The sequence below is a fragment of the Oenanthe melanoleuca genome, chromosome 9, assembly GCF_029582105.1.
Source record: "Oenanthe melanoleuca isolate GR-GAL-2019-014 chromosome 9, OMel1.0, whole genome shotgun sequence".
NCBI lineage: Eukaryota > Metazoa > Chordata > Aves > Passeriformes > Muscicapidae > Oenanthe > Oenanthe melanoleuca.
In genome coordinates, this window is record NC_079343.1 from 21631969 (window position 1) to 21648176 (window position 16208).

The following is a 16208-nucleotide window of genomic DNA, read 5'->3' on the forward strand; positions in this document are numbered from 1 at the left end:
AAATATAAACCAGAAGTTGATTAGACATAGTGGAGCTTAAGAAAAACTGAATCCAAATGCCCATTAGCCAAATAAGGTATTGTCCTGTCTTAATTTCCACTTTTTTATGTTTTCATATGTTCTGCTGTCTCAGTACTGTCAGTGGTGACAATAGGGAGGTGGCCAGATAAGGAAACATAGCTGGACTAACCTTTATTTTTGTAATATATACTTTTCTGATGAATAAAGAAATCAACACTCAATTGTAAATTAATACAGCATGCAATGTCATTGACAGTTTTTCTTTAAACAGAAAAATAAGGAACAAGTGAAAACTGAAAATTCTATTGTATGACCTGAATACACTTTAGTATTTCTGTTATTTTTGACAGCAACCTTCTCTCTTTGGTCCCACATTAACTGCATTCTAGAGATAGAATTTTTATAATTTTAAATGAAATATAAATTGATGCACAGCTCATTGAGGACCTGATTTCCAGCTCAAGGCTGGTGAGCACTAGCAATTCATGGAATGTAATAGCCGGTGTCATACAGAGGGTCAGACCATGATCTCATGGTCTCTTCTGGCCTTTACTCAAGGACTTATTACACAATTTTGCAGCTAATGTCCTTGGAAGTGAACTCTATTTCCATTTAAATGCAGAACTATAAGATGACGCTGAGGCTATACACACATCTGACTGAAAGCTGGAAGGTAACAAAAGAGAACACTCAGGATAATAAAAAGCAGCTGCAGAAGGAAAGTTTTAAAGTAACAGTGCACACACTTAAAATAAGTATGCTAGACAATACTTTTATAAAGTTAGGTAAGAAAAGATCTGGAGTGTTTACAGGGCTGCAGAACTTTTTAGGGTTAACTGTGCTTCAGTCCAGAAAGCAAGTGAACAAGAGAGCCCAGAAAGAAAGCGGCAGACAGACAGACAGACAGACACACTATGGTGCACAGAGACAGAATGTTGTAGTGTGAAGGGTCATTTCCAGGACCTGCACATCCTGGTACAGCTACAGGAGCACACATTATAGTGCTGGAGCAGTGAATCAATTAACCCCCTCTGTCTCACTTCCAGCCAAACCCCCCAACCACTCCCTTCCCTGCTTTTCAAACACTGGAGCTGGATACACTGTAAGGAGTCAATCAACGAACAAGGGGAGCAGCAAACTACAAGCTTTGCTTATGAACAAAGAGAGCTGCACACAGACTGTGCTGATCACCCAAGTAGAATCAAAAAAGAATGGAAGTTAAAGGACAGCAAAAGAGAATACAACCTTTTTTCTATCCTTTTTAGATATGGTAAGAATTATTCTTCTCCTGTATTTCAGAGTTGGAGAAAATACCTGGATAAGAAGAAAAACAGTTTTCCCAAAATAGAAATTCTTAATCTTCATGATAGAAGAAATGTGCTTAAAAATAGCACACGAAGAGACAAGCTTCAGAAATATTATAAAAGCCAGAAGCAAATTAACAACTTGTTTTTCAGAAAGTAATGAAAAATTTCAACTTTCACCATACGATGAAAAAGAAAATTATAAAGGATCTTGCTGGATGCAAAGTGAACTCTACTAAAATGCAAGAGAAAAGAGGTAAGGTTTTCTTCACCTGAAAACTGCAACACATCAAATCTTCTCAGGCACTAAGCATTTGCTCAGCTTAAAGCCGGGACAGCTGTTTGGGTCTCTGCTTGAAGAGGGAAATGCAAGCTTTAAGTATTTAGCAGAGTTGACAGAGAAAGAAAGACAGAGGGAGAGAACGGGCTGTGCTTAATAAAAGCCTTACTCAGATTACAAAAACAAGCATTTTATTCACCCCCACTCCTTCAAGTAACGGGTAAATTTAGATGCCTCAGTTCGATAAATCTCTACGGTCCCCTTGAGACTGTCAGCAGTGTTTTATTGTCTGCAGCTTCCTGACCCTCACCTGATAAATTAGGAAATGCTGAGATTAAAACGGAAACCTCATACATAATTTCTGAAGATATTTTTGGGGTTACCCTCTTAGGAGAAATAGGATTCTTAATAAGGGGAAATATGGGAACTGCTGTCTGCCTACGCACATGCTGCTGGAGACTAGACACCCGGGAGAGGAGGAGTTGCACACACACAACTCGAGCATCTGCCTCTGCATCAGTTTGTACTCAGAAGGAGCAAATCTACATAGACTGCACCTAAAGGGAATAGTTTCACATTCAGACTCATCTATCACTCTTTACTGCTGCAGGAAAAAAAAAGGAAGCTAACGCACAGCTTGTTTTTTGACATCTACTGATTTTTTTCCTTATAATCTTCTGAAATCTGAACATCGCTATAAAGGGGAGACCAGACCCCTGACAGAGATGGACACAAGACAGGACTTTCATTTTTAAAACTCTTTTGTGCCCAGCAAGGCACAGGATAAAAAAGTTGGACACCAGCTCAGAAATGGTTATAGTATCTCAAAATAGCAGATGACCAGTTCACTATACTGACCATGCTGGCCTTTCTTCAGGACCATCCTGGACCACAGAGGAACAGAGAACTCTTACATCGTACGGAACTCCAGCACAAAATACAGCTCCTGAAGACATTCCCCTGCACACAAAAATGTCCCATCCTTTACAGTCCTTGAACAGATCTGGAGCTGGCGGTGGATCTTTGTCACTTCTCACAGTAACAGAAGCACCCAAGCACGACTACCCAAGTGAGGAACAAGGAAATCAAGTGCATTGGGCAGCACTGCTGATCCTCCTGGTGATAATCCCCACCATTGGGGGGAACATACTTGTCATTCTGGCGGTGTCCCTGGAGAAAAAGTTGCAATATGCTACCAACTACTTTCTGACGTCCTTGGCGGTGGCAGATTTGCTCGTGGGTCTGTTTGTGATGCCAATTGCCCTTCTCATAATATTATTCGGTAAGTGCAGCATGTTTGTTTCATCAGGTTTGCATATGGGGTACAATTTTGTGAGGTCTAATTTAAACAGAAAAATTATTCGCTTTCCAGCATTACAGTTTTAAAAATCACTTGGATGAGGGCTGCTAAATCTTCTCTCCTTCTCACCTTAATACAGCCTAATGCCTTTATGGGAAGTACAACTATGTGGATATTCTTTCCTTTGAAACAAATCATTCAAAAATCATCCAAGACTTAAAGATATTCAAACAGGAGCTGAAGCACAGGGAATTACATTTTGTACAGTGTAATATAATTTTTAACAACATCATTACAATGCTGGTAATTCTTGTATTATATTAAACTAATTGCAGGGAGCATTCTCTTAAAAAACTTGAAATCAAGGCTAGGTATCTGTTCAGTACACTGAACAGGTTTTGAACTTTATATGAGTAATGCACCTGATTTTACCTGAGTATTGACTCCATGAGCAGTCATATATTTACATGGTCAGTCAGAGCTGGCCCCTGGCATCATCAGTGACAACAAACTTTACCAGTACCAGTTTCAGAGAAACTGATTTTCTCCCACTCTGGGGAAAGCCACAGGTTCGTAAGACATCACAATTAAACCATCTGTCAAGCCAAGGAAGCCTCAATCCATGTACCTAATGTTTAAGATACGTGTTTGTGATTTAGTCTGCTTCATATGAAATAAAATAGGTCTTTTTCACATGAACAAACATCGGATGTGACATTTTCTTTCTCGTTAGTCCTTACAGAACAAGCATGATTTTTCCACAGCCTCTCACACCCAGCTTTATTTCAGATACTCCTGACAACTAATTAGAGGCAACTCCATGGGAAAGTCTCTTTTACTGCTAAATTTTCTTTAAAAATACATTTTAAATTGTTTGTTTTCATATCATAAATGATAAAAAAATCAATGAGACAGGTTTTTCAGTAAACTGAAAGATTTATATAATTACCTTTAAGGTACACTGGGTCCTAAGAAAGGCTGCAAGAGTTCATTTTCCCTAGGCTAGACTCTAGGAGTTGCCTGAGCAACAAGCAAACAATCATAAACTTTATTTCAGAAAGGCCATCAGTAGCTTCTGTTTGCTACAGAAAACTGGTATTACTTTATCAACAAATGTGTTTATTCATTAAATGCCTTGAGAATTTCTGTGTGTTACAGACTTCTCCCTAAACAGAAGTGTGAACGAGAGGTCAGAATTCAGCGTTGAGACCACAGAATAAGGATGTTTTTTAAAGCTAGAGATTCTAAACAGAAAACTGAATGTACATAACTGAGACAGTGATTTCTAACTCAAAAAACCAGTCACTTACAGAAAACATGTCATGTATGTGCACATGTGGGGGAGGCAAGAAGCAGATACACATCTCCTTACCTACACATGGATGCTGTAACTGCTTAGTGCCTGCCAAAGGTCTCATTACTACCAACAATAAAGCTACTAGCCATAAAAAGTACTAGTATTAACTAGAAATCAATATAAAGGGAAGGCAAATTCTGGATTTTGTGGAGTAGGTTTTTGGCAGTGGTGGAGTTTTCTTGTTCTGGATTTTTTTATTTATTATTTTCATTCTGCTAGACTAACGAATCTTTCCTTTATAACTTCTTAAGGACTCTACTGCTCCTTAATCTTTCAATTAATCCACTGCTAAACCCTGGTTACAACAGTTTAAAGCATGCTAGGAATCTGAATTCAAAAGTCAAACAAAAAAGTCTTTCATGGTGCAGGAAATTTACCAGAAAGTAGTAAAATCAGTTATAATTAATTAAGACCACAACCCGCCTTCCACACAAGAGTGGTTAAAACTGAAATTTCTTGCACACAAGTTTCTCTTTGGCAGCCAACCAGAAAAACTGCTTTGCCTCTTCACCAATTGGGAGAAGATGCTGAGGTGTTTATAGAAGTTCAAAGCATGAGCAAAACATGAGGAGTTACTGGAATGAAGACAGAATGGCATTAAATACATAACAAGTCTAAATCTTGAAGCTACATTAGCCAGATAACTACTTGAACAAAGAATAGTCATTGACAGCCAGACAGCAAACTAAACCCAGCCTCCTGGCACCTCCACACAGGAATGTTTCCATAATGAAAGAGGTGGGGGCAGCTTCTAGCTACAGAGTACAAATATTATGCTTCCGATTTGGGATTGATATCTAATTATGTAGAGAAGATTTGAAGGAAAAGGTGTGAACTAAAGTGTGGTCACATTAAGATCCTGACTGTACAAACTAATGTGTCACAAAGTGTGACAAAAATCAAAATCTGCTACAGGCATGGGCTCCACACCCTGACAGAACATTCACCAAAAATTTTTCAGGAATGGACTGCATCTTAACAAAGAGCTGCCCCTTTTAAAAATAAGTAAATAAATGTATCTGTAAACTCACTTGCAGGTGTAATGCTATGAGCAGCATATGATCTATTCTCAGCAGAGCAACCAAAATGTACTCTGGTACAAACATACGCAGCAATTTTAATTTAGGAGCATGAGTGTCAGAATACATAAACATTTCATAGCTTTTACAACTTGCTAAATTCTTCTCATTTCTTAAAAAAAAACCAAGGAGGGCCCACTAGGAGATAACTGCATCCTCTGAAATCTAGCTTTCAAAACAGTTAAACAAATTTCTAACACTCAGAACTACTGAAATTCACTGAGTAGTGAAATAAGCAAATAAACTTGAGAGACCCTCTCATTTGCAGCAGGAAGAAATCTGATGTCCACAGCTTGGTGGGCAATGGGCTACTTGAAGACAACACATGTATCATCTTTTAAAATACATTGTCTCCTCCCAATAATCATCCACTTAAAATCAGAAAATAATGCTGATCATTCTAGGTTGGAAAAACATTATTTTAATCTATCACAAGCAAGCAGTCCTAATCTTCCCCCAATTACTGATGATGAACCACAACAAATTTTCACTTCTTGCTTGTGCAAATTGCCAGAGAAAACTTTAATTGGGGACTACTTTCCAAAATCTCAAATCTAAAGATAAGTAAGAAAACAAGGGTTTATCAGAAAGTAAGCCTAATGGAAAAAAAAACTTTGATTAAATTTAAAGAAAACAGAGAACAGCCTGGAGATACCAGACCTTGGCAGCCCACAAAGCCAAGTACTGCCATGAGGGTGAACACCCCACATGCAGCTACAGACACAAACCAGTGTGAAGACTGAAGCTTAGGCTTACAGGAGCTGGTGACTGAAAATATCCATTTCCATCTCAGCAAAAGCATCATTATATAACAACAAAGCCCTTTACAGGTAACATATTTCTGCAGCCCTTACAGCAGAAGAACAAATGGTTTCCAAGTCTATTTAAAGACTTCTCTCAATCATACTTAGACATGTACACCAGCAATGCTTTCTCTTAAGCTTTCCTAAAACATTTTGGCTTGCAGCACGAGCAGCTCTTCTATAGTCTACTTTGTTTTAAGGATTACACATTTGCAAGGTATTTCCTATAAATAAAGCTTTTCTTAAATAAAGATTAATCAAGAGTAGACAGTTGCGGTAAAAGCCCATTTTCTTCTCCCAAAGTGTAAGACAAATTTTAAATCATGTATTCAGTCTTATTTTGACTTAAAACAAGCAAAATTTCCAACAGCAGCACTGCTCCAGTGCTGGGAGAATCTGAGGCAAGGTTTGTAGGAAGAAGGAATTTCTTTTTAACTTACACCACCTGACAGTTGGAGAAATCAGACAAAATTTCAGGCATCTTTGTCAGGTAACCAAGGCATTAAAAAAGAATTTTAAAAATCCAACCTCTATTAGCTTCATGGGAGTGGAGAATCTCTGCCCTGTAAATGCTCTGGTCTGCTTCCACAATGAAGATCTATAGTAAAAGAATCAGGACAGTCCCAACTAAGCATGACCTGCTAAGGGCTTTGCACCACTACTTGGCAGGACATATTCATTTTACATTCTGAATTATATTTATGTCTGCGAATTATAAAGCAGGACAACAACCAAGCAGGTCACCGTCACGTTTGAGGGTCAGAGATGCTTTCTGACTCATGAAAGAAAATTAATATTCCATTATTTCCCTACTCCTAAACTAATAGAATAGGCCAACAGTGATAGACCATCACCAGAAAACCACAAGAACTCAGACCAGAGCACTGTCTCAAACAACGGCTACATAGCTTCTAATGCAAATATAACCTACAAATTAAAGTAAGTTATAGCAAAACACCCCACAGAATGAATCCTAGATAACTGTGTGACTCTTCTGGACTTCAAAATATCTGTTTCATTATATTTATTTCATTTAAATAATAACCATAATCTTTAGTTCTTATCAATTACTGCATTTAAAATTTCCTTTGATTTCGTTTGGAGAAAAACCAGCATCTCTTACACACAAATACAGCAGGACATAATGCTATAATCATGAATGTGATAACCTACTGCCTTCTGCACTCAGTTCAAAACTAGACAAAAATAATGAAAATAGAAAGATTTCTCTGTTCAGTTGCACTTGTCAACTCATAAAACCTCTTGCAACTCAAAAATGTACAAGACTGCTTTGTATCAGATCACTGTTTAAATATATCTTTATTTCAAAATAGCAAAAGGGCCTTTTGTTGCAAAGTATCTTCTTCTGCAAACAGTAAATTAACTAAAAAAGGAAAGACTTTTTACACTGGGATTCTCCAGAACTCAAAGCAGTTATAATCCAGGGAATGGCATTCAAGTACTATCCAAAAGAAGTATTAGTTGCTCACTTGAAATCCAGCTGTGCTATCTATCATCCTTCAAGTTGTAGAACACACTTTCTATTCATGTTTTATCTGAACTAATCCTTCATCACAAAGTCAAAAGAAGATCTCAGTCTTCTTGAGTGAGAAAAACACGTCAAGCCCATCAAATCAGTTACTTCTTTTAATTGTGTTTTTTTTTTTAATTTATTTTGTTTTTTTTTAATTACAGCTGGCTATATGAGCCACAATATATTTTGGGTTTTCTTTCTAAAGGAAATCTGTTTCAGAAATGCACCATACCTTACTGCCAGATAAAAGCCTAGGCATGAAAATTAAAGATGAGGAAATGTTTCATAATTTACTAATTACAACTTTCTCATACCTGCCTGACAGACCAAGTTTTTTGAAGCATAACTTCAATGATAGAATCTATTTTAGGAAACAATTATGGTAGATACTAAAATTTTCTGGTTAATAAACTGAAAGCAGACTGCCTCTTTCCTGACTGCCTCACTGCCTACACCATACGCACCTGGAGTCCTCTGCTTTGGGGATGGCTGAGGTACAGTTTAGAGCTCCATCCATCCATTCTCTTTGTTTAACACAGGTTTCCCAGCATAGGTAAGAGTGCAGACAAGTAATTTATATGTTTGTCTTCATAAAATTTTCCATCCACTAGAGTTGATAATTCAAGTCAAAGCAGCACTGTTATCATTTCCATATATAAGTCACGTCAAGGAAAAATGTTTTAATCTCAAATTATTGCAATGTCATATATTGATACCACATTGATAATGACTGAATAGTACAAAAGTCCAGCTCATTTGGTATTCTCAGCACACAGGTCTATTTATGCTGACCAAGAAATTAAAAACAATCTGATTTATTAGAAATGCAATTTTTCCCCCTAATCGTCATTGAACAAATAGCTGATTTCCCTGGCAATAATATTACTGTACTTACTGATTGAGTACAGCTGAATTTTATAAGGGAGGAAAATACATTTAGTAGATCAACTTCTACCATGAGGAATAGAAAAATCTTCCTCATTCATGCATTCTTCCCTGGGACTATGGAACACCCCTACAGACACACAACACTAAAGTGCATCTCAAGCTGAACACTGCTGGCACTGGATTGCAATAGAAGCCACTTCTGAATAAAAATAAATAAATCAGAGTTCCAATAAAGTTCATTTGGTATTGCAGACATTGATAGGGGAGACACAGCTCTCAAAAATACAAGCCTTTTGGAAATATGAACATTGTAAAACCTTTATCTTGGACACAGTGCAATTGACAGACCCTATGTTTGCTATAAAGATTAATATTAAGGACAAGTAACTATTCTAAGAAACAGGATGCACTTAAAATCTAAGCCATGGTTCTTGGGGAAACAAAAAAAAAGGACATGCACAAAAATGTACAATTTTTATAGAATCATTAGTGAGACAGAACAGCACTACTTTGTCACATAAGTGGCACACTAGTGAGACTGTCACTGGCCAAGTGACACAGCAAACTCATTTTAAAGATGTGTGAACAAGATTCTTCAATATCACTCCTAAGATTCAGTAGTAGTTCTACAATGACTAACTAATATTTTGGTTATGACTCATTATCTCCTCCATTTAATATAACCTTGAATCATAGGACTATCAAGCAGAAACAGCTGAAAAGAATAATTTAACAGCAGGCTCACAAGAACCAGTCATGGTCCATTTTTTATAAACTTTTTAATCCAGAGTCCTTGCCACAAAAGGACAAAAAGACAGAGAAAGGTTTATAGCATACAAGCAGCCTGATGAATATGATGGCCACAACTATGGCAGTTAGGAACTAATTAAAATATAAGCCAGAAGCCATCTGAGGCAGTGACAAAGCTCAGTTCCTACAGTACTATGAACTTTTCAAAGATACTGATGCCACAGGAAAATGACACACTGAAAGTTCTCAAAAAGCTTAGATTCTAATGAGTTTTTTGTTCTCTTTCAGACAATACCTGGCCTTTACCAACTGCCTTGTGTCCTATCTGGCTGTTCCTTGATGTCCTCTTTTCCACAGCTTCCATCATGCACCTCTGTGCCATCTCCCTGGACCGCTACATTGCGATAAAAAAGCCAATCCAGGCCAGCCAGTACAATTCATGGGCGACAACAATCATCAAAATCATCGTGGTTTGGCTCATTTCAATAGGTATGTGAGACCTGGAGACTAGAAGAGGAATGCACAAGCTTTTCGTGTCCCAAACAATAGGTGGAATATGGGGAGAATGGAAAATTTGGCCAAATACTATTGATTGGAGGACCATAACACTCAGGCTGGCCAAAGTCCACCTCTTGGATCATACATAACTACACCATAAGAATCTGCCTGAACCACTGCTCCTTATTAGGCTCACCAGAAGGGCCAAGGATTGAGTCAGAGTATTAATCATCACTCTTCTACATAGTCCTAAAAGTTCAAAAATCAGAAGACAATATCTGCATGCATAGGATGTCTCCTGGGAAAGCAAGGTTTTGTGTTCCTGTGGTGATATATTTTTGTCCCAAACACAATCTTAAGCCTTGAATAGACATTGGTAAAATTCTGTGCCGCATAAAGGAAGTACAAAAGGGTTACTTATTTATAGCAAAGATATAAATGAGTGGCTGATAACATCCAGGCTAACACTGAAGGCTAAGACAGCATATAGAAAGGCTAATATCTTAAAAAAACCCCTCAAATAATAAAAAAAAAACAAATCCTGAACAGTTTATATGAAGAAGTTTATACCAACAAACTTCTATGATATCAGTGTTTCTATGATGTGGCACCTCATCTGTCTTTAATGCTTAAAAAATGAATCAGTTAAATGAGCTAAGGAAGTGAAAACATTTAATTCAAATAACTTAATTCCTGCTCCAGACAGCCTTAGTGTATGGTCTTGCACAGTATGCTCTGTGTGCAAGACCAAACAAAATTATTCTGCATTATTAGGGCAAATGATTAGGAGAATGGGTACATCCACCTTCTTTTGGCTGAGGCAAACCACAAATTTCTGAGTTGAAAAAAATTCTGGAAGAGCTATGACAATAGGAGAAAAGATGCTATTCTATCACCAACCCCCTCCCCCAAAAAAAAAAGACTTAGCACGACAAGACACTCACAAGTTAACCTTTTAATGTGTGATTTATAGCCATTAAACAGAGCTGTACTTTTCAATTTCTTTTTATCTAACATAAAACTATTCTGCAGCTGAGCCAGGTTCTCCAAATCAAAGGTTAATTTGGTTCAATCTTCATTTTAAATGCTTGTTGTATCTGAATGTGTGCTTCTAATTAAAAAAGGGATCAAGTTGCTGAAGGGTAACCTATTTTACTCTTGTTGCTTTAAACCAACTTCAGTAAGCAAAGTAACAGAGGAATACAGTAAATCCCTATATCTCATTAAGTGGTATCAGAAAACAGCACAAATCACCTTCACCAGACAGCAAGGAACCTGTTGTTTTTGTTGTAATGTCAGACTGCTGGCAAATGAAGTGCTGACTGTAATTTAGTGGTTATAAAAAATTCATTTAAAAGACAAGACTGCTAACATTTTTTTAAACGAGTGGTGAATTACAGAGCTAGCCAGACTCATTTAAACACTCCTAAATATGCAGGAGACTTTAAACAACAAATCCATCTCAAACACACACTGAATAATTCTGGCAACTATTTAGCTACTTGTATATATGAAAAAGTCAAGCAGGGTGAAAAAAATCAGCTGTGTCCAGTCACTTGATGTGGTTAATAGAAGAGGGAAAGACAAGATTTATGTATTTACAAAACTGCCCTTCAGAAAGAGCAAAGGTTACCCTGGGGAAGAGAAAAAAAAAGGGGAAGATGGCATTATGGAAACATATTTCACTGGAGGAAAATCCATACTAATTCTAATAACCAGACTCAAAGCAATTCATGTGTTTTACACTTGAAAAGTTGGCTGCTTTATCCTGCTTCCTCAATCACTACGAGTTAGGCCCAATCTCCTTAGAAAGGGCACTCTGTTAAAGCTCAGCCTGCCAAGTCTTACAAAGTACTGTTTTTGCCCAATTACCCACGTGGTGCTCTCAACCCTTCACGCTCTGTCCATCACCCCATGCCTGCTCCAGAGCTCAGGAATCACCTTTCTGTAGGAACCCCGAGGCTTCAGGCTCAGTGAAGCGGTCACAAGCGATTACCCTCTGCTGAAGCACTTGTTTTTTTCTCCTACAGGCATTGCAATTCCAGTCCCCATCAGAGGCATTGAGGATGGAAATGGCAACTCCACAAACATCACGTGCGCCCTGATGCCTGATCGTTTTCATGACTTCATGCTGTACGGATCAGTGGCCTCCTTCTTCGTTCCCCTCGCTATCATGATCGTCACTTATTTCCTGACAATCCAAGTGCTGCGCAAAAAGGCCTATTTGATCAACAAGCCGCCCCAGCGCTTCACCTGGACAACAGTGTCCACAGTCTTTCAGCGTGACACAACACCTGCCTCCTCACCAGAAAAGGTGGCCATGCTAAATGGCTCCAGAAAGGACCAGACTTTGTCCAGTGACATGCCTATCTGCAGGACATCCACGATTGGAAGGAAGTCTATGCAAACGATAACCAATGAACAAAGGGCATCAAAAGTTCTGGGGATTGTATTTTTTCTTTTCTTGCTGATGTGGTGCCCATTTTTCATAACAAATATCAGCTCAGTTCTGTGCAACTCCTGCAACAAGGAGGTTTTTCAAAAGCTTTTGGAGATATTTGTTTGGATAGGGTATGTATCCTCAGGAGTGAACCCCCTTGTATATACACTCTTCAACAAAACATTTAGGGAGGCTTTCAGCAGGTACATCACTTGCAACTATCGGACCACAAAGCCTATCAAGGCCCTTTGGCAGCGATCCAGCAGGATCTCTTTCAGAAGCTCTGTAGCAGAAAATTCCAAGCTCTTTGTCATGAATGGGATGAGAAATGGGATTAACCCCATTATGTACCAGAGCCCAATGAGGCTGAAGAGCTCACCCATCCAAGCATCATCGGCCATTCTGCTGGATACGTTGCTGCTCACCGAGAATGAGGTTGACAAAACAGAAGAACAAGTCAGCTATGTATAGTGGAATGGCAGCCATGTCCATACAGCATACTGTATGTATTATTCTAGATAACTGTGCTGTAAGAGGGTATAAATACTACTGTTTTCTGTTATTTATGCGAGCAATATCTTATAAATTTATATTAATTCCTCTCCTCCAAAGCCTCCTCTACTTTAACCCCAACCCCATAGTGGCAACCACAACTTCATTCCATGACAAATGACTCATGCAGAACTGTAGCCTAAGGAAGAGGGAAATAAAAGCTAAATCAGTTTAAGTATCTGACTTCAATTCTCATCACCTTCAGTCTCTTCAAAGCACTTCTTTATAAGAAAAGTGTTTCTGTACAAACACTACTCTAACATTCGCTCTGGTAAGAAAACAAAACTTTGTAGGTTGATGTTTTACAATGGAAATAGCAGAGGGATACAAGCTCACTGGTTTTAAATTAAATCTCTGTAAACAGAGCAGCAAACAAGCTCACTGCCTTCCCTCCTCAGACACATTCCTCTGCTGAGACTGAGTATCTACATAGGAGTTTTCCTTTTTCTCTGAGGGTGTGTAAATCACAAGCAGAATCACTCACTCCAGAGACCAATGTACAAGCCTATTCCATAAGGCAGGATTAAAAATTCCATGTGTGGAAACTATCCCTTTACTGTAGGGATGGACACAATATTTCACCCACCTGAATTTTATCCCCATTACATTCAGATACTCATAAGCTCAATGTTGCCAGAAACAGAAAACTACCCTTTTTTCTTTTCATACTAAGGAAATGAATTATTTAATCAAAATAAAACAATACACAATCAATGATCATAAGAAAAACAGGATACACAATGCCTGGAACATCGCTATAATTTATATGAACAAGCTTCCTTTTTAATGACCATGGAAACTCCAGTGAAAGCCTCCCCTCATCCGATGTAGTTCACAGAAAGTAATCACAGACAGAACAGTTACTTCACCAGAAAATAAAAGCAAATACTTAAGAGACAGCAGAACTGCCTACACCTGCACATATTCACAGTTTAGCTGAGCTCAAAATGATTTAATTGAACTAATGGCCAATTACAGGTCCCAATTTGCACTCTCTGAAACATGCTCAAGACTTCAGTATGAGCACAAAATTAATAGAAAGAATTGGTCGTCACAATTCATAAAAAGTTACCACAGTGTTATTTGGGAAATCAGAAAGTTCTGACAGCTCCAGACTCCTTGGGAAAGGAAATTTGATTTCCCCAAAGTACTGGAGTTCTTACAGCAAGCAGCCAGCTCACCATTTTTTCAGTAGTTTCCATTTACAGTAAAATTTTCAGCTTGGGCTTTGTTTTCATTTTTAGTGTTTTCAGCATTCTTCGGTTACACTAAAATTATGTACAGCAAAAGGCTTAGGATTTTTTCATCTGCAGAACAGAAAGTACTAAAGATAACATGTCCTTCCAACATTTATTTATATATATTTAATTTAAAACACATCTAAGCTCAAAACAAATCCTACTGTAACAACTGCCAGAGAGTTTCAGGCAAAAGCATTAAAAGCACATCTGTAATACTTTCAGTAAGTTGTCTCCTTCCTCCCCTTTTTGGTGATAATCACTAGCCACTCAAATCAGAGTAAATTTAACTGCTCTCCCTCCTCTTCACTTAATCAAAATTTGTTTAAGAGGATTCTGTAGTTAAAAGCCAGAATGGATGGACTGTGATAGCTGTAAAAGACACCTACACCTGAAAATATTTGAGAATCAAATTCTTTTAATCAGACTTAGATTACCTTGAATCTCAAACAGGGAGGGAATAGGAATAAAAAAACCCCAACCCTCGTAAAACATCCAGGTGTGTCACTGAAAACATCACAGAGCAGTGCCTTATTTAACCCAGAGCCCTGGAACCAGGTGAAGGTGCAATCCCACCCATACACAGAGTGATCACAGCAAAAATCTTAAAAGCCTAATCTGCAATGCAGGATCCAGCCATCATAAGCAGTAACACTAAAAGGCAAACACCATTCCTGTGGTTATTGCCCAGCAGTTAGAAAGCAGGAAGCAGTCATATTTGCATATTTGAAAACTCTCTTGATACTTAAATAAATCCATATTAATTAAACAGTGTTAATATAGCAGGCAGCAATCACCTACTTTCAGCAGCAACTTATATCTTCCCTTTCCAGCAGAAACATCACAGCTGGCTCACAGCATCTAGAAAAACTGAGAGGTAACTCAGTTCTTTCTCTATCTGACCCTCTTCTTGTATAGCTGTCAAGTCTGCAATGTGTCTTACATGAGGAGTAATTTGCCCTAAACGTCTCACAGAGAAAGATTCCAAGGCCTCTCTGTAATCAGTGCTTAGACGTCCACCAACATGAAATAATCCTTGAAAAAGTCTCACCCAACAGAGATGTATTTTCTCAAGCCAGCATACAGGTTTCTCAATTTTAGTAACTGTAAACAGAAGCTCAGCATGTTCCAGTTACTGAGTTCAGTCAGCAACAACAAACCTCGATTTAAAGGACAAGTGACTAATCAAAAATCCAGTTTTTCTACAGGGAAAGAAAATCTCTCCACAGACAGAAACACATCAGCCAAGAAAGCATGCACATTCCATGCTTCCACTTTCCAAGAGGAAAACATTCCACTTAACATGCTAAGTGCAGGAAGACATCGCTCAGAGCTTGTCCACTTACAAAGCACACATGCTAAGAATTCAGGTAACAGCCTTAGAAAGCAGGACAGAGCAAGAAAAAAAGATGAATATGCAGAACTACGAACTAAGAAAACATCATGGACAGCAGAGTTCTTGTTTTAGCAACTGTATCTACAAGAACTGATCTGAACAAAGACATCACCTTCATTAGTAAGACATGATGAGAGAGTCACTGCAAACTCCTGTAAGAAAGCACCAGTTTGTTGTATGGTAACTATGGACAGCACTGCTCATGTGGCATCAACAAGCACAACAGGAGGACTACATCCATGAGTATTGTCTTTAAGTAGCACAAATTTATAAAATATATTTTTATATGCTGTCTGCAAAGTTGAGAGCATTTTTGTAGCATAATAATATTTTACAACTTTTTTCATAGAGATAGCAGTATATATAGTAACGCTTTGCAGTCATTTGGCTGTAGAACACAAGACATTTTTTACAGAAGGAAGGGATCATGCACTTCCCACTTAACACATACAAACAAAAAAAAAAAGGGATTCCTTTCTCTGGAGCAAAATGCTGCCAGTTCTTTCCAAATCTGACCCACACTGATTCAGCCACCTGGCCAGCTCTACACTCTCTATACAATAATAATTTAAAGTTGTTATTATTCTACAGAGACTATAAAATAAAAAAATAATAAAGTCCATAAAATAATAACTGAGACTTACCTAGTTCAATTTCTCATTATTACAAAGGCCTTTATCTGGCATATTTAATTTCTTTTTAAACCACCAAAAAGCAAGATAAAAGTAAAAGCTGATCTGCAATATCCAAGCATTATGGGAAGAACAC

At 38.0% G+C, this 16208-nt stretch overlaps 2 protein-coding genes across 2 annotated transcripts in view; one reads left to right on the forward strand and one right to left on the reverse strand.

Moving 5' to 3' along the window:
* The window catches only part of PSMD1 (proteasome 26S subunit, non-ATPase 1), a 62582-nt gene that overhangs the window by 25464 nt on the left and 20910 nt on the right, over positions 1 to 16208 (reverse strand).
* Positions 1169 to 12858, forward strand: HTR2B (5-hydroxytryptamine receptor 2B). The gene is made up of 3 exons (XM_056498606.1): positions 1169 to 2887; positions 9605 to 9805; positions 11845 to 12858. Exons 1-3 carry the CDS (start codon positions 2578 to 2580, stop codon positions 12723 to 12725), a joined length of 1392 nt encoding a protein of 463 aa, XP_056354581.1. The 5' UTR covers positions 1169 to 2577; the 3' UTR covers positions 12726 to 12858.

Excerpts from the sequence above, each read along its gene's own strand:
- HTR2B (XM_056498606.1), top strand. The coding sequence starts at position 2,578 with ATGTCCCATCCTTTACAGTCCTTGAACAGATCTGGAGCTGGCGGTGGA. Across the intron at positions 2,888-9,604 it reads CCTTCTCATAATATTATTCG|ACAATACCTGGCCTTTACCA; the intron begins GTAAGTGCAGCA and ends GTTCTCTTTCAG. Across the intron at positions 9,806-11,844 it reads GGTTTGGCTCATTTCAATAG|GCATTGCAATTCCAGTCCCC; the intron begins GTATGTGAGACC and ends TTTCTCCTACAG.